Source organism: Hypanus sabinus, unplaced genomic scaffold, assembly GCF_030144855.1.
Source record: "Hypanus sabinus isolate sHypSab1 unplaced genomic scaffold, sHypSab1.hap1 scaffold_969, whole genome shotgun sequence".
Lineage (NCBI taxonomy): Eukaryota > Metazoa > Chordata > Chondrichthyes > Myliobatiformes > Dasyatidae > Hypanus > Hypanus sabinus.
The window spans coordinates 741-22,491 of NW_026781825.1; the positions used below are offsets into that span (position 1 = coordinate 741).

General features: G+C 44.8%; 1 protein-coding gene across 1 annotated transcript; it reads right to left on the reverse strand.

Annotated features, from left to right (window-relative positions):
• Positions 1-2,006: 2,006 nt before the first annotated feature.
• LOC132390588 (NACHT, LRR and PYD domains-containing protein 3-like) lies at positions 2,007-16,985 on the reverse strand (the record flags this gene model as incomplete). Its single annotated transcript, XM_059963195.1, has 5 exons — positions 15,586-16,985; positions 14,254-14,420; positions 8,340-8,511; positions 8,176-8,241; positions 2,007-3,750 (listed from the first exon to the last, which is right to left on the reverse strand). Coding segments are annotated over exons 1-5 (2,159 nt in total), but the record flags the coding sequence as incomplete, so codon positions are not given.
• Positions 16,986-21,751: the final 4,766 nt, after the last annotated feature.

Below are 21,751 nucleotides of genomic sequence, written 5' to 3' on the forward strand. Positions count from 1 at the left end.
CGTTGACAAGGTCCCACATAAGAGGTTAGTTCTAAATTTCCAGACACTAGTATACATGGAGAGATTGTAAACTGGATTTGAATTGGCTGTGTGGGAGAAGACAGAGAGTGGTAGTGGATGATTGCTTCTCAGACTGGAGTCCTGTGACTAGTGGTGCGTCTCCGGGATCCGTGCTGGGACCATTCTTGTTTGTTGTCTATATCAATGATCTAGATGATAATGTGATAAATTGGATCAGCAGGTTTGTGGATGACACTATGATAGAGGCGTTGTGGACAGCGAGGAAGGCTTTCAAAGCTTGCAGAGGGATCTGGACCAACTGGAAGAATGGGCCAGAAAATGGCAGATGGAATTTAATGCAGACAAGTGTGAGGTGTTCCATTTTGGAGGACAAATCAAGGTACGACGTACACGATAAAGGGTAGGGCACTGAAGAGTGGGGAGGAACAAAGGGATCTGGGAGTTCAGATGCATAATACCCCGAAAGTGGCGTCACAGGTAGACAGGGTTGTAAAGAAGGCTTTTGGCATCCTGGCATTCTTAAATCAAAGTACTGAATATAGGAGTTGGAATATTATGGTGATGTTTTATAAGACATTGGTGAGGCCAAATTTGGAGTATTGTGTGCAGTTCTGCTCACTGAACTATAGGAAAGATAACAGTAGGTTTGAAAAAGTGCAGAGAAGGTTTACTAGGATGTTGCTGGGTCTTCAGGAGTTGAGTTACAAGGAAGGATTGAACAGGTTAGGACTTTATTCCTTGGAGCATAGAAGAATGAGGGGAGATTTGATAGAGGTTTACAATATTATGAGGGTACAGACAGGGTAAATGCGAATAGGCTCTTTCCACATAGATTAGGAGAGATAAATATGAGAAGACATGGCTTCAGCGTGAAAGGGGAAAGGTTTAGGGGGAGCATTAGGAGGAACTTCTTCACTCAGAGGGTGGTGAGAGTGTGGAACGAGCTGCCATCTGATGTGGAAAATATGGACTCACTGTTAAGCTTTAAGAATAAATTGGATAGATACATGGATGGGAGAGGACTGGAGGGTTATGGACTAGGTGCAGGTCAATGGGACTAGCGGAATAAGGTTTTGGTACAGACTAGAAGGACCGAATGGCTTGTTTTCTGTGCTGTGGTGTTCTATGATTTTATGATTCTATGGGCAGGAGAGTTCCCACAGGAAAAAGGGGGATGGGGATGGGGAAGAGGGATCCCAAAGGAGGAAGGGGATGGGAAGAGAAATCGCACAGGAGGAAGGGGGATGGGGAAGAGAGATCTCACAGGAAAGGGGGGGGGGTTGTGTGGAAAAGACGTCCCACAGGAGGATGAGGAAAGAGTAATAGAGAACCCACAGGAGGAATGGGGATAGGGGCGAGATTCCAAAGAATGGAAGGGGGTTTGTGATGAGAGGTCCCACAGGAGGATTCCAAGGGTAAACGATAATCCTACAAGACGAGAGGACGCAGAATTTTTTTGTACATGTGCGTTGGGTCTGAACAGAGACCCAGAGGAGATGCGCCCTCGCTCTTTGTGTATCTGGAAGTGAGCAAAGTCACACACGGGGAATGGCAGTGGGAGGACAATCTCACAATGGTATTTCTTTCCTTCTCACTGGGGCAGTCTGCTGACGGTCTCTTGTCTCTCACCGGGAAGGGGGTGTGAATCTCTGACCCACCTGCTGCAGTCAGTGTCGGTCTGGGTGTCAGTAACAGTGAGAAGGAACATTGTCCATGGACGTGTCACAGGCAGAGAGATACACAGCCATTCCTGTGATTTACTACCATTAAACCAATGGCCGTTGATCTCTGATCTGATGAAGTCTCCAACATCCCTTCACAAGCAACCACAGAACCCTCCCATTCTCGGGGAATTACTGACCGATCCCCGTGGGCACTTGTCACAATTCTTCACAATCTGATTTACTACAAATTTACCCAAATCCCTTTACATTGAAACAACTCAGTTTCACAGTTCAGAGAGAGAGATAAATCGTTACCTCAACTCCTGGCACTTGTGCAGCCCGGGTCCCAGCCGCTGTATTCCTTCACACTGAATGTGGCAGATCCCCAGGTCGAGGATTTTTATTGTATCACAGAGTCCGATGACATGAGACAGGACCGCGCAGTCAATCGGGGTCAGTGTCATTCCACGGAATGAAAGTGTTTCCACAGATCCCAGTGCGGCCTGAGCCAGCCCACGATTCTGAGACTCAAAAACGTAGTGCAATGTGTTCAGGCGGCTCCTTTTACCAGCTTCACTCTCTGTGTTTCCACTCTGGCGTTTAACCTCCTCCTTCACCCAGTCAATCACCCGGCAGGTTGTTTGATGAGGAAATGGACCCAGAAACTCCTCCAGGCCCCGAACTGTCATTGGGGAGGAGAGACCAGCAACAAAACGGAGAAATACCTCAAATCGCCCATCTGTCGTGCTGTGGACTTCTGTAAGGAATTTCAGGATATCCTCGGGATGTGGATTCAGGAATTGTGCGACTGCAGCTACAAACTCTTGGATGGTGAGGTGTGGGAATGTGTACACCACGCACCGGGCAGAATCCTCTCTCTCCAAAAGCTCCATCAGGAACCCGGATAGGAACTGGGAAGGCTGCAGATCGTACTTGATCAAATCTCCATCTGTAAACACAATCTTCCTCTCGGACACTCCTTTGAAGGCCATCTGACCAACCCTGAGTAACACATCACGGGGGTTCTCAGTCTCACGGCCGTGGTTTTTCAGGATGTTGTAAATATAGTAGGAGTACAGTTGGGAGATAGTCTTGGGAACTCGCTGCGGGTCCCTGACTCTTTGTGTGAAGAAGGGGCCCAGTGCCAGAGCGAGGATCCAGCAGTAGGATGGGTTGTAGCTCATGGTGTACAGGATCTCGTTCTCCTTCACGTGTTTGAAAACAGCTTCTGCCACCGTCTGATCTTCAAAATATCTGATGAAATATTCCTTCCGTTCCTCGCCAACAAATCCCAGGATTTCAGCCCAGATACTGATGTCTGCCTTTTCCAATAAATGTAAAGCAGTGGGACGGGTGGTCACCAGCACTGAACACCCTGGGAGCAGCTTGCCCTGGATTAAACTGTACACAATGTCAGACACGTTGCACTTGAATTCAGGATCTGTGTACTGTGATTCTGTGTCTCTCCGACCTTCAACAAAGTTGATTTTGTCCTTGAATTCATCCAATCCGTCAAATATGAACAGCAGTCCCTCTGTGTGTTTCCAGACCTCTCTCAGGATATTCCCAAAGTAGGGATATTGATGCAGAATCAGTTCTTTCAGGTTTATTCTGCAGTTAATGGCATTTAAATCCCGGAATTTGAAACTGAAGACAAACTGGAACTTTTGGTATATTTTCCCCGTGGCCCAGTCATAAACAATCTTTTGTACCATTGTTGATTTCCCGATCCCTGGGACTCCGGCCACTGCTGCGGACATCCCGGATTTGTTTCTAAAGATAGATCTTTTCAATTTTTGAACAAAGCTCTTCTTGAATAACTGATCAGTCCGGATTTTTTCCAGCTTACCACGGAGATCTTTTTCTCTCCACTGCTCGTGGTCTCTGCCTCTTGCCAGCAGCTCATGTTCCACCAGTGTCCGATCTCGAACAGTAGAAATGACCGTGAGCTCAGCGTATCGATCAACCAGCTGGAAAACCTTCACCTTCTCACTCATCAGGATCGTGTTCACTCTCAGTTTTTCAGTTTGTGTCCGCAGAGTCTCCTTGTGTTTCCTTCGAACATCTTAGGACGGACAGAAATAGGTTGTAAATTCCTGATCTGATGAACATGGAGCTCACAACATATTTTCTTTAATAATAAAAATACTCGTTAAAGACACTGTTTGGGTGTAATCGGGTGATCAGAGATTAGTGTGTCTGAAAATGAACGACGGCCCAGAAACATTTCTGATCTGATTCAGATTCGCTGTTAAAGGCTCCACTCTCCCCTCTGTTGGTAGTTTGCAGATCCCCCGGTGTTCCAGCGAGCACCAAGTGCACACGTGATTCTGGAGAGGAGAGTGTTGTGTGGAGCGGGTGGTTTCACTGCTTTCACTGCTCAGCTTCTTCTGAACTGTGCAACCCTGCAGAGGTGACGGTGGGGGTGGGGGGATTTACTTGTTCTACTGACTTAGAACATCTTTGCTCTACTCACTTATACTTTTCTCTCAATGGACCCCGTTCTCTTGACACTCCTAAGCTGTCAGTACTGAGCCAAAGAAAAGGAACAAAATTTCTGTTTCCTTTTCCAGGCTGAGCCAGTCACGATGTGACACACCCCGCACTGGTCTACAGTCTCTTATTCTCTAAGGAGCCGGTACATGAACTCAGGCAATTCCCCGATGATGTGCGGAAGAGCAGGAATCTGAAGAGGATGGCAGCGGTAATAGGGAACTCTAAAGTCAGGAGGGCAGGTAGGCGATTCTGTGGACACCGATGGTACTTTGCCTCTCAGGTGCCATTTTCCGAAATGTTTCTGGACGCGTCCACAATATCCTGAGAAGGGAGGTTGAGCAGTCAGAAGTCGTGACAAACATTGGTAACAACGACATCGGAAGAGAAAAGGGAGGAGGTCTGGAAAACAGAACACAGGGAGTTAGGAAAAAAGCTGAGGAGCAGGACCTCCAAAGTAGTGATCTCAGGATTGCTGCTTGTACCACCCGACAGTGGCAATAGGAATAGAATGAGGTGGCAGAGAAATGTGTGGCAGAGCATTTGGAGCAGGGGGCAGGAATTCAGATTTCTGGATAATTGGGACCACTTCCAGGGTAGGTAGGACCTGTACAAAAGGCAAGGGTTACACGTGAATCCGATGAGGACCAATGTTTTTACGGGCAGATTTACTGGAGTTGTTGGGAGTGTTTTAACCTAAAATGGCAGGGGGACTGGACCTAGGACAATAAAGCTGTGGATGAACCAGCAGTTTTACAAGTAGATGATGGGTTTAACATGAATGCAAGGAAGGCCAAGCCAATGACTACGTTCAAATACAGACAGAGCAAAGTGTTGAATTGTACTGCATAGACAACATTCAAAAGGGTGGAGATGCAGGACTAAACGCATTATATTTAAATGCACGCAACATTCAGAATAAGGTGGACGAACTTTTGGCGCAATTAGAGATTGGTCGGTATGATGTTGTCAGAATCACTGAGTCGATGCTGAAAGAAGATCATAGCTGGGAGCTGAGCGTTAAAAGATTTACGACTTATCGAAAGGACAGGCAGGAAGGCATAGGCGTTGGAGATGTGGCTGTGCTGGTTCGAGGTGGAATCACATCTGTAGAAAGAGGTGACATAGGGTTAGATAATGTTGAAGCTTTGTGGGTGGAAATAGGAAACTGTAAGAGGTTTAAAAAAAGCTTTATAGGGACCATCTATTGGCCTGAAAATAGCAAGCGTGTGGGGTTGAGATTGCAAAGGGAGTTGGAAAAGGCGTGTATTAAAGCTAATGACGCAGTTGTAATGAAGGACTTCAATGTACACGGGGAATAAGAAAATCAAACAAACGTCAGGAGTCAGACCGCAGGAGAGGGAATATATTGAATTCCCACGAGATAGCGTTTCAGAGCAGCTTGTGCTTGAGACGACTCAGTGAAAGGCTGTCTTTGATTGGGCGTTGTGTAATAGCCCTGATCTTATGAGGGAGCTTAATGTAAAAGAACCATTAAGAGATAGTGATCATAATATGAGTGAATTCATAATACAGTTTGAGAAGGAGAAGCATAATTTACAGTATCAGTATCGCAATGGAATAAAGCGAATTACAGAGGCACGAGAGAGAAGCTTTCCCAGGTAGATTGGAGAAGGATACTAGCGGAGATGGCTGAAGCTTCTGGGAATAGGTCTCAAGTTGCAGGATGGATACGGCCCATGGAGGAAGTTCTAAAGTGGCACGTGTAGGCAACCATGGGTGACAATGGAAGTTAAGGATTGCATAAAGGCTGAGGAAAGGGCGTACAAGATAACAATAGTCATCTAAAAAAACTATAAGTAGGGAAAAGATGAAATATGAGAGCAGAAAAGCCAATAATATAAAGCAGGATAATAATCACTTTCTTTCAGTTATATAAAATTAAAAGGGAGGTGAAAGTCCATGCTAGAACACTGGAGAATGTGCACTCTGCATATATCTTCACTGTTCTAGACGCTAGCAGTCTGCGAGTGACAGGCAGTAGGAGTGAGTGCCATTGCTATTACAAAAGAAAAACATCTCGGCATACTGAAAGCTCTTAAGGTGCAAAGTCACCTGGGCCAGATGGACTGCATCCCAGATATCTGAGAGAGATTGCTGAAGGGATGACGGATGGATTGGTCATGATCTTTGAAGAATCACTTTATTCTGGCATGGTCCCGGAGGACTGGAAGATTGCAATTGTCACTCTAGTCTTTACGAAGGGAGGAAGGCAAAAGAAGGAAAATTATAGGCCAGTTAGCCAATCCTCAGCGACTGGGAAACAGTTGGAGTCTCTTATTAAGGTTGAGGTTTCGAGGTACTTGGGGACTAATGACAATATAAGTTAGCATGGTTTCTGTTGGAATTCATCCTGGAAGTAAGAAGCAGGGTGGACAAAGGAGTTAGTGGATGCCATTTACTTGGATTTTCAGAAGGCATTTGATAAGCTGCCGCACATGAGTCTGCTTAACCAGATAAAAATCTATGGCGTCACAGGAAAGATACTGGCACATGGAGCGGAATTGCTGACAGGCAGCAGGCAGCGAGTGGGAATAAAAGGGGCCTTTTCTGGTTGGCTGCCAGTGACCGGTGGTGTTCCTCTGGGATCAGTATTGGGACCGCTGACTTTCAGATTACTTGTCAGTGATTTAGATGATGGAATGTATGTATTTGCGGCACATTTTGCGGATGATACAAAGATAGGTGTAGGATTGGGTAATGTGATTGCAACAGGACTGAGACTAATTGGAATAATGGGCAAAAAGGTGGCAGATGGAATACAGTGTTGGAAATGTATGATAATGCATTTTGGCGAAAGGAGCGGACTATTATCTAAATGGGCAGAAGGTCCAAGCATCAGAAGTGTAGAGGGAGTTCGGAGCGTCGAGCAAAACTCCCAGAAGATTAATTTAAAGGTCGGGTCTGCAGTAAAGGCGGAAAAAAAGAGAATATAATATAAATGCTGAGCCTTTACAAGACTGTAGTCAAGCTGCACTACAGGAGTATTGTCAACTGCTTTGCACCCCGTACCTCTGAAAAAGATGTGTTGTCATTAGAGAGCGTCCTGAGGAGATTCAAGAGGATGATTCCAGGAATGAAGGGGTTCACATATGAGGTGCATTTTGGCAACTTTGGGCCTATACTCACAGGAATTGTAAGGAATGCAAGGGAATCACTTTTAAACCTGCAGAATGTTGAAAGGATCAGATAGGGTGGATGTGGAAAGATGTTTCCCATGGTGGGTGTATCCAGAACTAGGGGCCACAGCCTCAAAATTGAGGGGTCATCCTTTAGAACAGGAGAGGAGGATTTTTTGAGCCAGAGAGTAGTGAATCTCGGGAAGGCTCTGTCACAGACTGCAGTGGAGGCCAAGTCCATGGGTATATTTAAGGCAGAAGCTCTTGATAGCAGGGCATCAAAGGATAATTTAAAAAGGCAGGTGTATGGAGTTGCGTGGGATCTGGGTTCAGCCATGATTGAACGGCAAAGCTGACTGATGGACTGAATGGCCTAATTCTGCTTCCATGTCTTGTGTTCTTATGGAGGAATAACAACAAATCTCGGCTCCACTTTGGATCCGAGGTGTGAGCTTTCCCTTGCTGGAGTTGGATGTTCAACTCGGAATGACTTGGCTTCAGTTTTGTCAAATCTCTAGTTATTCGGCCCCACGGAAAAGGTGTTCTGACAAATGCAAATTGCTTCCTGTCCTCCCACCACAGCAACAAAAACCTGTCTCCCAGACTCTGCCAGTCTCTACACAGGCCTCTAAAGAGACGTATTCAGACTCTCAGAGTGAAATAACAACAAAACCTGTCTCCCAGACTCTGACAGTCTCTACACAGGCCTCTAAAGAGACGTATTCAGACTCTCAGTGTGAAATAACAACAAAAACCTGTCTCCCAGACTCTGACAGTCTCTAAACAGGTCTCTAAAGACACGTATTCAGACTCTCAGAATGAAATAAAGACTTTGAGCTTTCCATTCCATCACTTACCTTTCAGATGTTTGGGCACTTCAGAGAAACCCCGCTCAGTGTCCATGTAGGGGAACTGGCCATCACCTGTTCAAACAGATTAACCTGCATGAAGTCTGTCCTGTGTAACACTGTAAATTCATCAGCATTTACATCTGTAACACACAGTGTATTGTTCACCGTACCTCGCTCCCGTATTTCATTCAGTATTCTGCTCAGCTTCGGTAGGTGGTGATGTAGTTTCAGAAAGGATTCCCACATCACTCTCCGGGCCCCGGAGCCCTTCTCAATCACCAGATCCAGGAGGAGTTTGGAAGCGCCCGCTCGGTTTCCCTTCTCCGCGAGCTCAGTCACGCTCTGTAATGAACAATGGGGAAAATATTAAGGAGCGGAGAGATGGTTTCAAATCTACCCTGAACATGGACTGACCCAGCTCAGCACAAATCACTGAGAGCCATTGAAGTGTTCATAGCGGGGTAAAGATTTTAAAAAAAAACGAACAAGGTCAGACAGGACTTTCTGCGCCACAGATTGCGGGTCATTATCCATTTGGCAAGGTTTAGGTGGAGCAGACATAGTGTGAGTGAGCCAGAGATAGACTGGGGAGTTGAGGCTTTGTGTCAGAGAGGGTTCAGTTAGGAGCGGCGGAGGCTTTGGGTACAAACGTAGATTTTGGGTGATATGTTTTCCTCTTTTTCATGGTTAGAACAGTGGGAATGCCAGGCAGGGTAGTGGAATGCTCTTCCTATACTGTGTGGCATGATAGGGAGACCTTCAGTGTCCTGGATAACTGCACCTTCAGGAACTGCATACAGCGGCAGATTCTCACAGACTGTGCTCAGGAATTGGAGCTGGAGGTGGGTGAAACCAGGATCATTCAGGTGGCTGAGATGTTGACTGACAGACTTTACAGGAAGGGAACTATACAAAAGGCGCAGGGCACAAGTAATTGGGTGACCATCTGCAGGGGGAAAGGAGATAGGAAGCCACTGCAGGAAACTCCTCTGTAACAGATATACAGCTTTCTGTTTCGGTATATTGCCGAGCAGAGGAAAACCACGGCGATTATGCCTCGGGCTCTGAGTTTGGCTTTGTGGCTCAGAAAAGGTAAGAAGAGGTGAGCTGTACTGACAGGGGGAATTCAATGGTTAGGAGAACAGACAAGTGATTCTATTTATGAGAACAAGATGTCTAGATGGTGTGTTGCCTAGGTCAGGGATATCTTGCATCGAGTCTGAAACTTTCTTAAGGACAGGATGAGCTGCCAGAGGTCGTGGTTCACGCCGGTACCAATGACAAGAGTAGGAATTGTGCTGAGGTCCTGCAAAGTGATTTCATGGGGTTCGGGCTAAGTTACAAGGGCAGGTACTCTAGTTCTATGTTCTCAGGATTGCTACCCATAAAACGTGCGAGTGAGGCCTGGAATAGGACGATAATGCAGTCTAACGTGTGGCTGATGAGATGGTGCATGGTGGAGGTCTTCAGATTTCGGGATGATTGAGTTCTCTTCCAAGGAAGATGGGACCTGGAGATACGTGATCGTTTTGTACCCAAACTAGTGGGGTACTAATACCCTTGCAGAAAGGGCTGAGAGGGCGGCGTAGGGATGGGGTAGGTGTTAAACTAAAGTTTCAGGAGGATGAAGAACCAGAGTCGATAATGGATTGACTGTGTGGGAAATACATTGTTAAGCTGACATACAGAGTCAGGACACTAAACATTCTGAAGCTAATGTTCTGAGTTGCATATTATTTCAATGCAAGGATTGTTGTTGGAAAGGTCGATGAGCCTAGAGTATCGGTCAGCACATTGAATTACAGCATCGTAACCATTGATGTGATTTGGTAGGAAGAGGTGCCGGACTGGCCGTTCAGCATTCAAGCGCTCCGTTGCGTTAGAACTGATTCAATCGAGCGGGAGGAATTAACGAAGGAGAGGTGGCATAACTGGTCGGGAAAAATGTCCCTGCATTGCTGGAGGTCTCGTCTACTGAGACTGCATGGATGAAACTGATCAATAAATGGTTGGGATTATATTATAGCGCACCCAATAGTCAATGGATTTAGAGGATCTTATTTGTACAGAGATCACAAACAGTTGCAAGAAAAAGAAGGTTATGATGATAGATAATTTTAAATTCCCATTTATCGACTGGGACACCCACATTGTAAAGGGCTGGATGCGACAGTGCTGGTCAAATAAGTTCAAGGATGTTTTTGTAATTAATATATTGAGGTCATAACTATAGACAGTGCATACTGGAATTCTATTAGGGAACAAGACAGGGCAGGTGACAGACGTGTGCAGGTAAACACTTTGGATCTATTACCATTAGTTTAAACATCATTATGGAAAAAGCTAGGTGTGGTCTTCGGGTAAAGAATCTAAATTGAAGAAAGGCCAATTTTAATGGTATCAGAAAGGATCTGACGAAAGTGCTTCGGGACCAATTGTTTCCAAGTACAGTTAGATCTGGTGATCACAATACAATTAGTTTACAGATCTTTTATGGAAAGGGATAGGTCTTGTCCTCAGGTTAATATTCTAAATTGGAGAAAGGCCAATTTTAATGGTATCAGAAAGGATCTGACGAAAGTGGATTGGACAGGTTTTTTCCTGGTACAGATGTGCTTGCTAAGTGTGAGGCCTCCAAAACTGAGAATTTGAGAGTACAGAGTTTGAAGGCATAAGTGACCACAAGTACAGAGTTTGAATGTTCATGACGGAATAAAAGGCGAGGGTAAGATATTTAGGGAACCTTAGGCTTTGAGAGATATTCAGACACTCAGCACATAGCAAGTACAGACTGGAAGGATCAAATGAGGTACTTGATGTATACAAGAAATGCAAGAATTAGTAATGGAGGAAATCGGGAGGGCTGAAGTACAGCATGAGTTTGCTCTAACGGTCAAGGGAAAAGAGAACCCCTAACACTTCATCGAATATATTTAGAACAAAAGTATATCAATGGACAATATTGGTCCTCTTGAAGTTCAGAGTCGGACTTTATGCATGAAGCTGAAAATGGTGGGGGGGGGGTTTAAATTGTTTTTGTTTTGCATTCATATTTACTCAGGAGATATACAGATTCTTTAGAACGAAGCAAAACAGCAATGAAATCATTGGCTGTATACCGATTATAGAGGATGTATTTGCTGTTCTGAAGCAGATTAGGGTGGATAAATCCATAGGACTTCCCTTCGTACCTCGTTTGAGGCTAGGTCAGGGATTGCAGGTGCTCCAGCAAAGGCATTTAAAAGTATTTAAAGGTATTTAAACCGTCACATGCAGGCGTACTGGAGGGTTCTGCTGTTTGAATAAGGCTGTAAGAATAAGCCAGGGAATTATGGGCTGGGGAGCCTGCACCAGTGGTGGTAAAGTTATTTGTCAGGTATTCTAAGGGACCGAATATGAGTATTTGGATGGCCAAGGATTAATTAGGGATAGTCAACACATATTTGTGCCCTGTAGATCCCGTCTAACCAATCTTATAGCTTCTCGAGGAAGTTACCAAGCAAATAATGAAAACAAGTCAGTGAATGATATCCACATGGATTTCAGCAAGGCGTTTGAGAAGATCCCTCATGAAAGCTTGGTGAATAAGATTAATTTGCTTGGCAGTCAAGACATGGTAGTAATTTAGTTTAGATATTGGATTCGCGTGGGAAGCTAAGAGTGGGAGTAGAGGTTTGCTTCTCTGACTGGAGGTCTATGACCTGTGGTGAGCGGCAGAGATCTGTACTGGGTCTGATGTTGTCTGTCATATATACATATATATCAACGGTCCGGATGATAATGTGGTAAACTGGGTCAGCAAATCTGTGGATGACACCAAGGTAGTGACAGCGAAGAAAGTTATCAGAGCTTGTAGCGGGACATGGAACAGCTAGAAAACGGTGGAATGGAGATTGGGAGATAGAATTGATGAAGACACGTGTGAGGTGTTGCACTTTTTGAGGACAAACCACGATGCAACCAAGACATTGAGTGGTAGGACATTGAGCAGTGCGATTAAGCTAAATTATCAGGGAATACAGATCTGTAATTTCTTGAAATTGTTGTCGAAGGTAGATGGCGTTGTAAAGTTTTTAGGACATGGGCCTTCATATGTCAAAATATTGAATACAGAAGTTGGGATATTGTGTCGAAATTGATGTTGCAGAGGCTAATTTGAAGCAATGTGTGCACCTACCTCTGGGAAGGATATCAATAAGATTGAACGAGTACAGAAAAATATACAGATTGTTGCGAGGACTTGAGGACCTGAGACATAGAGAAACTGTAAATAGGTTAGGATATTATTCCATAGAGTGTAGGAGGACCAAGAGAGATGTGATAGAGCTTTACAAATTTATAAAAGGTATAGAGAGAGTTAGTGTGAAAAGGCATTTACTACTGAGGCTTGGTACGACTGGAATTAGAATTCATGGGGTAATGATGACTGGTGAACAATAGACAATAGACAGCAGGTGCAGGAGTAGGCCATTCGGCCTTTCTAGTCTGCACTGCCATTCACTGTGATCATGGCTGATCATACACAATCAGTACCCCGTTCCTGCCCTCTCCCCATATCCATTGACCTCGCTATCTATAAGAGCTCTATCTAACTCTCTCTTGAATGCATCCAGAGACTTGGCCTCCACTGCCTTCTGGGGCAGAGCATTCCATATATCCACCACTCTCTGGGTGAAAACGTTTTTCCGCATCTCAGTTCTAAATGGCCTACACCTTATTCTTAAACTGTGGCCCCTTATTCTTAAACTGTGAAAGGCAATATGAGGAGGAATCAACACGTACAAACAAGCTGGATGAACTCAGCAGGTCGGGCAGCATCCATTGAAATGAGCAGTCAACATTTCGGGCCGAGTCCTGACTGCATCTGCAGTGTTTAATATGAGGGGAACTTGTTCACTCAGAGGTTGCTGAGAGTGTGGAATGTGCTGCTTTTGGAATTAGTCAATGTACATTCGATTTGAACACTTAAGATCAATTTGGATGAGTTCATTCAATGGGGGGGGGGTTATGGATGTCTCTAGTCAAGGTGCAGATCAATGGGACTAAGCAGATAATAGGTCGGTGAACACTAGATGGGCAGAAGAGCCTGTTGCTGCACTGTTTCAATTTGATGACTATGGCTAGGTCAAACTATGACAGGATCACTGTTGATTTTCCCTGGGGTAATTGCTGGTGAAGCAGAGCAGGATTACACTTCACTGCCAGGCTCCATGACGGTCCAGTGTCGGCCTACAGCTGGGAACTGGCGGTGAGGAGCAGACAGCAATTCCATGACTATTGTGCATGCATGAGAGACCAAAGTCAACTAGTAGCAATGCTTAGAAGGAAATTTGGAGTGAGACTGTCAGCTGCCTCATAGGGTATTTGTGTTTCCTTGCTACAATTCAGTCTCGTTGGCAACAGATGAGTGTGACCAGGAGCACGAAGACCACTGGAAAAGTGTCTCCCAGTTGGAATATTTTCAATAACACTAATGTTGCAACTCTCAGTGTTAACATTATCTGTTGCAGTCATTAGAAACTCCAAATAGAACAGTCACGTGCAACAGAGTACCTTAACCATGAGGCATAATGAGACACTCGATCATATGAAAGAGCATCAGTAGTTCAAAGGAAAGACAATAATCAAGTGTTGTCTGTTCATGTGATGCAGAGGGGTTCCATGACGGGTGAAGGGAGACCACAGAAATGCGTGGAGAAAGACAAAACAGATAATATGAATTGTGGGACCCCAGAAGCTTCATGACAACTCTGTTCAATGGCCAGTGAGGTCAAACATTGGAAACAAGGTAGCAAGATGAACAGAGTAATAATAACGTTATTCACTGTCCATCGGTAGTGCCCATAACATGTACTATCACTAAAGTCGGTAGTCAATGTCTGACTGTATCGTAACACTAATAATTAATGTCTTCACACAACTGGAGAGAATCCTGCCAGAGCTTGTCTCTGCTGAATAAACTCTCAGCAAGAGAGAACAGCGATTTTGTTGACCCACACATACCTGTTTCTTTACATTTGTTTTTTTTTAATTCTGTGAATGCTTTAGAAGGGTCTACACTCAGTCTGTGTCCCTTCCACTTACGTGATACTCCTGCCCAGTAAAGTGATCCTCGCCTGTTAACATCAGGCCGAGACCCTCCACACCCTCTTCAATCGCCTGCTCCAGCCGCTCCATGTAGAATCTCGTCAACCGGAACAGTTGGTGATCGTCACAATGTGACAGGAAGGTGGAGATAGCGGAATTCAGATCTGTAAGCAGGCATAGAACATGGAACAGTACAGCACAGGAACAGACCCTTCGTGACACCATGTCTGTGTCAACCATGATGTCAAGGTGAAACAATCCTATCTACATGCTCATGGTCCATATACCTCCAGTTCCTGCCTGTCCATTTGCCCATTTAAATGTCTCTTACAGGCTGCAATTGTATCTAATACAATCTCCTCCTTGGCAGCGCGTTCCGGGCACTGATCTCTCTCAGTGGAAAGCCTACATCGTAACCCTCCTTTGTTCAATCCGCCCTCTCACATGAGTACATGCCCTCTAGATTTGGAATTTTCACATTAAGTGACTGAGCTTTTCCAATCCAAGCCTTTCCCCTTACACACGTTACTCTGTTATCCATACAACACGGCTCTGCACCAGATCCAGAGACACAACATTATTCTGTAATATGTAAACCAGAGCTGCACACAAACCGCAACTGTGCTCTGATCAAAGTTTCCTACAGTGACACTATGGCTTTCCCAAATATATGCTCAACATTCCACCAATACCGAAGATCGATTTTACGATCCATCTGCATGTGTTGCGTCTTTCATGGAAATATGCCCTTGTACCCTAAATCCCTCAATATCAATTCTCCTCAGGGTCTTGTGCCTTACGGTCTTGAACCTTCCTCTTATATTTGGCTTCTCAATGTGCAACTCCTCGCACTTTGCCACATTAAAGTCCACCTGCCGTTTCTCTGCTATAACCGGTCAATACTGTACTGCATCATTTGACAAACATTACTAACTTCCACAACTCCACCGAGTGCTGCAAAGTAAATGCCTCCTGCAACCTAGGCCTGACTACCTCGCCGCAGCTCCTGTCACGTCCTCGTTATCCTGTATGGGTCGACGGTCATTGTCCTTAATACGTTCAAACAGGAGCTGCTGCTAGTGCAGATTTATTTATCTGGGAACCTGGAGTTCTCCCAGAATTTCAGTGTCCCACATACTGCCCCGGAGCCATACGGGCTACACCACTATGTCCTAACAAGTAGGAACAAAAAGAGAGGAACTTACCAGGTACTTTACCTCGCCCAAGTCTGATTTTCTGTGCGCCTGCATACATTTCTTCATTTGAAATATTGTACACCATGTGGAGCAGTTTAATTAAAACGATTATAATGACTAATTGTAATCATACCTGTGTCCATTCTGATTGTGACTGACGATTGTTGAACGTCGCCTTCTTGTTTAAACTTTGGTCCCGGTGCAGGAAAGCTCCACTTACTGGTGATGCACTGAATTCCACACAAGGAGACAATGAGTCATAGAGAGTATGAATTTGTAAATATGAGAGTATATCGGTCCCCTGTATCAGAGCAGTAGTTGGCTTAGGGATCAAACATTTCCCGTTAACATCAACGTCCATACCATTCGGTATGTCTGTCCAGAAGTGCTTCCGACTGATAGAATCACAGTGCAATACAGCATGGACATAAACCTTTCAGTCTGACAAAATCATGCTGATCACCGTGCCTACTGAGATGGTCCCAATTACCTTTGATGGGTCTATATCACTTCAGGTCCCTTCAATCCAGCCACCAATCACAACTGTTCCATAAATGATAATATTGTACCTGCCTCATCCTCTTCCTTTCGTAGCGCACTGCAAATAATCACCAACCTCTGCATGAAACTATTGCTGCTCATATCTCTTTTAAAACTTCCCCTCACTTACAAAATCAATTTCCCTAGTACTGGTCTCCCCTGCCCTCAGGAAAAGACTTAGCACTGACCTTATCTCTGACTCTCAATTGTCACTTTTCATTCTTGGGCCGTTAGTCTTGGCAACATCATCGGAAATCTTCTCTAAACTTTAATCACAACATTTCTGTAACAGCTCAACAAACTCTGCAGTGGTACTCCAAGCACAGCCTCAACTCCACGTGTTGTCGCAACGCCTGTACTGTATATCCAGACTGATAACGGCCGGTGAGAAAAACTCTTTAAACCAGTCCTCTACTCATAGGGCCCTGTGCTCCATTACACTACCTACCCCCCTACCACTCATAAATCAAGTCCTACGTTGGTTTCATTTCCAAAACTTTCAAAATGTATTTTGGTAAAATTTGAATATCTGTGTTTGCAATCGCAAATACTAGGACAATGGGATGAAACACCATAACACCGGACAACATGTTATGTGTCCTTACTTTGGGCTGCGGGACAATTCCCGTCCTATGAGCTCTGATCAGTCTCTATCCTGATTCTGACTGTAAGAAAACAAATCCTAATAAAGATCAGTTCACACTGTCATGACATCTACTTACACCCTGCGCAGTATCATCCCTCTACCTGATCCCTGACACGGGAATGTTCCAAATACAGGTTAATTTTAAGTAGGACAGAAACAATTGAAACACCGAATTTAAAACGTGCAAAATAACATGAATTCTCTGTTCTTTCACCAGAGAACAGAGAACCATACAGCACATAACCATCCATTTGGGGATATTAGGTAAGTGTATGTAAATCAATGCAGCTTGCAACACTCAGAGGAGTCAATGACATGCTGCTGCAGTTCATAGTAATTCTATGTTTCTTCAATTGCAACAGCACGAAACACTTGGGGCATTATGACGTAACACCGCCAAGCAAGGATTCATCAGAACTGACTGAAAGCTACTTCAGAAGATGCAAGACCGTGAAATGAGCAAATACTGTGAAGGATTCTCAGTGGCTTTGAAGAGCCACGCTGCTAACAACAGACCACCAGACCAGGAGTGATAGCGGCTGGGTCTGACAGAGGCATAACTGGCACTTCTAGGCATATTCAGTCTGATTCCAAATATTCCCTATCTTTATTTGTGACGTCTAAAGGACCAGTTTTTGAGTAAATGAGACTCACCAAACTTTCTCCTGACTGAATCACTGGAATCTCTGAGTCAGAAGGCTTTAACTCCAGTTGGTGCTCTCAGACCTCGGGCTGGGTCACTTTTTGTTGTTGTTGTTATAACATCGTCTTCAGTAGTGGCCTACTTCCATTTGTGAGTTGTTCTTCCAATAAATATCTCACCGCAGGTCTAAATTTAACCGGATAGATAATGAAGCACGTTAACAATACAAAGGAGAACAAAACATTTCTGCTCAATGTCCCTGAAGACATAGACTCACCGAAATTTAAACGTCGAAGACGAATATAATGATCTCAGTCACCAAAGCAGTAATTAACCCTCACACGTCACAAAAGCTGATATGGGATACAGAGGAGTCATCATGTGGACCTAAGATATAGGATAGAGGTCATTCGATACATCTGATCTGCTCTACCATTCAATAACTGTTGATGATCCCCGCCCACACGCTCTGTTTCATTCTGCTTTCCTCCCATAACACTCAAGCTGCTTAGCAGTCATGACTGTATCGAACTTTGCCATAACTGTACCCAAATACACCCTGCACCACATGTATGATAACAAATTCCACGGATCAACCAAGCTTTGGCTGAGGAAAAAACAATCAGTTTTAAAGGAATGCTTATTTATTCTCTGTCATTCTCTAGGACAGATGGAAACACCCTCTTCACGTTTACAGCATCTAGGCTTCTCAGCATTCTCGAGGTAATCTGCAGATGCTGTAAGTTCAAACAACAACACACACAAAATGCTGGTGGAACACAGCAGGCCAGGCAGCATCTAGAGGGAGAAGCGCTGTGGACGTTTCGGGCCGAGACCCTTTGTCAGGGTCAGGGTCCTGATGAAGGATCTCGGCCCGAAACGTCGACAGCTCTTCTCCCTATAGATGCTGCCTGGCCTGCTGTGTTCCACCAGCATTTTGTGTATCCACCAGCATTTTGTGTGTGTTGTTGTTCTCAGCATTCTGTAGGTTTGAAACATTCTAGAGCAAGGAATGACTCCGCGTTTGGCCGATTTCAGCGCGCGGCCAAATTGAAAGTCTTGATGTTGGTGTGGGAGGTGAAGGACTGCCCGGTTCAGCTCATTGCTCTGCGAGGTTTACGCATCTCAGCGGTGAACCGAAGCAGCCGCTCTGATGACCGGCGTCTTGGCACACTTTCGTGAACATCGCTTTGGAATGCAATTTGCTTATTTTTATTGTATGCACAATTTGTGCCCTACACACTGGGTGTTTGACAGTCATCCTTTTTAATGGCTTCTATGAGTTTCTTTGTTTTGTGGCTTCCTGTAAAATGACCAATCTCAAGGCTATATATATAGGATATACATTTTTTAAATAAATATACTTTGAACTTAGATAAGTACTGAATGCATTCCGGAAAAATGTTCTGTTTTCTTTAATGTTCTACTGCTTAAAAAAAAAGAGCAAAACGAGATTTTGGGCACTTTCTATTTCTAGGAGATTGAATCCACTGCAGGGTGAATCTAAAAAAAATGAAAGTGGATTTACTAAAAATCGTCCAGCCGGTAATGTACAGGTATTGGAGAGCTGTATATTACTCGATTTGGGATAGCGAACTTTTGTCAGAATGGCTTCAAGCATTTTCAGTTTTTACTGCAGATCTCCAGCATCTCGAGTTTCTGCTGATTTCCACTGCCTGACAGACATGTGACGGTGAGGGGGAATTTCCAAACACGGTTTGAACGCTGAACCCCCGTGTCCAATCCTATTCTTGCAAACACGGATCGACCCATACAATCAGAGTTTCTCTCTCTGTGAGGGTTGGAACGGGAACTCATTCTCTCCTCAGATTAGCAATCATTGCCTGCAAGGAAATCTCGGAAACAAACACCTCTCGGAACAAATGCAGCACTCGTTCAACACATCATAAACCTGGGAGGCCTGATCACTGGGTTCACATTATTTGGGTTGAAAACTGTGATATCACAGGACACAACCTCATAGGAACACAGCTGAATCTGTCCCATACCCACCCCAAAATCCTTACACATCATCCCCAAGTCTCATACTGAGTGGTGCAGTCATTAATTTGCCCCAACCAATGTCCAGCCACCAGAGGCTTCTGCTTCATTGCGGAAGGAGGAATATCGAGCCCAATCTGTAGAAGTTCATGCATGAGCCAAACCCAGTCTCTGATAGCTCTATATTCCCGAAGTCCCCATCCCAGCGTTATGGAAAACTCTTCCTGAAATCATTGCTGCCACTAACATGCTGCAGTGTCTCGGCCATTCAGACTTCAAAAACTAACACCCCGACATCATCCTGCGGCAGGACGGCAACCAGATGATTGTATGACTGGAACAGAGATCGGACTGGGTAACTTGAGTTTGAGTCACCTATCACACCGTATTTAGCAGCAACACTGAACACATTTTGTTAAATGACATATTACCCGACACAATTGACCATCACATTTCGAGCAAGATATAAGTAATAACACCAGCACTTGGAATTCCCCTCCAAGTCACTGAACATTCTGACTGGGAAACATACCCCCGGTACTTCGTTGTCGCTCGGTCAAAATCATTGAATTCCCTTCCTAACAGCACCGTGATCGTATCTGCACCTCAGGGAGTACAGGTATTCTGGAACACAAAAATACAACTGCAGATGCTGTGGATCAAATACGCACACAACGCTGGAAGAACTCAGCAGGACAGGCAGCATCCGTGAGAAAAAAGTAGCCAACGTTTCAGGCCGAGACCCTTCATCAGGAGCTGGGGGGACGGGGAGAGCGGGCCGAAGCCCAGTAATAGAGATAGGGGAGGGGGAGGGGCTAGAGGCGCCAGGTGGAAAACCAATCAGAGAAAAGATAAAGGGGGGAGGGGGAGGGGATAAGCACGAAAGAACTGTAGAGATAAAGAAGCAGAAATTTGAAAGGGGAGAGAGGCAGAGAGGGACCTGGGATAGGGGGAGTGGGAGGGGGAGGGAATTACCGGAAATTGGAGATTACAATGTTCATACCACCAGGCTGGAGGCTACCCAGACGGTAGATGAGGTGTTGCTCCTCCAACCTGAGTTTGGCCTCATCATGGCAGTAGAGGAGGTCATGCACGGACATATCTAGATGGGAATGAGAGGCAGAGTTGAAGTGAGTGGCAACCGGGAGGTCCTGTCTATTGTGACTGACGAGGCAGCTCATCGCCACTTTCTCCAGGGTAACTAGGGTTGGGTAATAAATGTTGGCCGAACAGGTGACGCCCACATACTGTAAATGAATAAATAAAAACAATGTTTTTAATATAACATTGAAATTAAAGCGCTGGAAGCTCAGTACATCAGATTGGATCGGTGGAAACGCCAGAAGACTCAGGATCGGAACCAGGACTGCCTAATCTGCTGAAAGTTTAATTGCGAAATTTGTCCCAGGAATCACCTTTGCTCTTACCTATAATGGGAGAGCTACTGTGCCCCAGGGTTCTTAAAGATGTAGTTCAAGAGATTTGGGGGCACCTTAGGGTGTGTGTGTGTGTGTGTGTGTGTGTGTGTGTGTGTGTGTGTGTGTGTGTGTGTGTGTGTGTGTGTGTGTGTGTGTGTGTGTGTTTGTAAAATGCATTTATGAATATTTAGAATGGAAATTGAATAAAAGTCATATGTTTTGATATTAATTATTAATTGAAGGATATGATAAAACACAGCAGAACAAAGAAAACATTTCAGTTTTCGTAAACTTTTTTCTAGCTGAGTTCAATTCCATATGCGCTGCAACAAAGGCTCTGTGTGCGGGAACATTTTATTTACAACGCAGTTGCATATAAGCGACAACCTGTTATTGGAAACAGAGAAATCGGCAATAATCAGGCCCAGATCTCGTCCGTGTTTATATTCGAGATGGGTGAGTGGTTGTCTAAATGGGAAATGCACTAGATGGCCTCTTTATTAGGTACAACTGTACAGCAGTTCATGAATGAGAATCTATTAACCATGTGGCTGCAACACATACAGATATGTCAATAGCGTTTATTTGTTGTTCAGGCCGAACATCCGAATAGGGAATCAAGGTGATGCAAGTGACGTTGACCATGGAATGATTGCTGCTGCCAGACGGGGTGCGATGAGTATGATGGAAGCCGAACAACTCCTTGTATTTTCACGCAGAAATCCCTGGGTTTACAGAGAATGGTGTGGAAGCAAACTTAAGGAGAATCCAGTGAGCGGCAGCTCTTAAGGCCTCATTAGTGAGAGAGCTCAGTGTGACTGGCCAGACTGATTAAATCCGACAAGATGGCCGCAGGAACTCAAATAACCACGCGCTCCAACAGCGGCGTGCCGAAAAGCGTCACTGAACGCCGAACATTGGATTTGGATGGGGTACAGCCGCAGTAAACCCCGAACATAACTCAGAACCACATCATTAGGTACAGTAGTTGCATAAAAAGCGGCTAATGAGTGTAGAATTCCATACTTTTATCAACTGCCAGTGTCACACC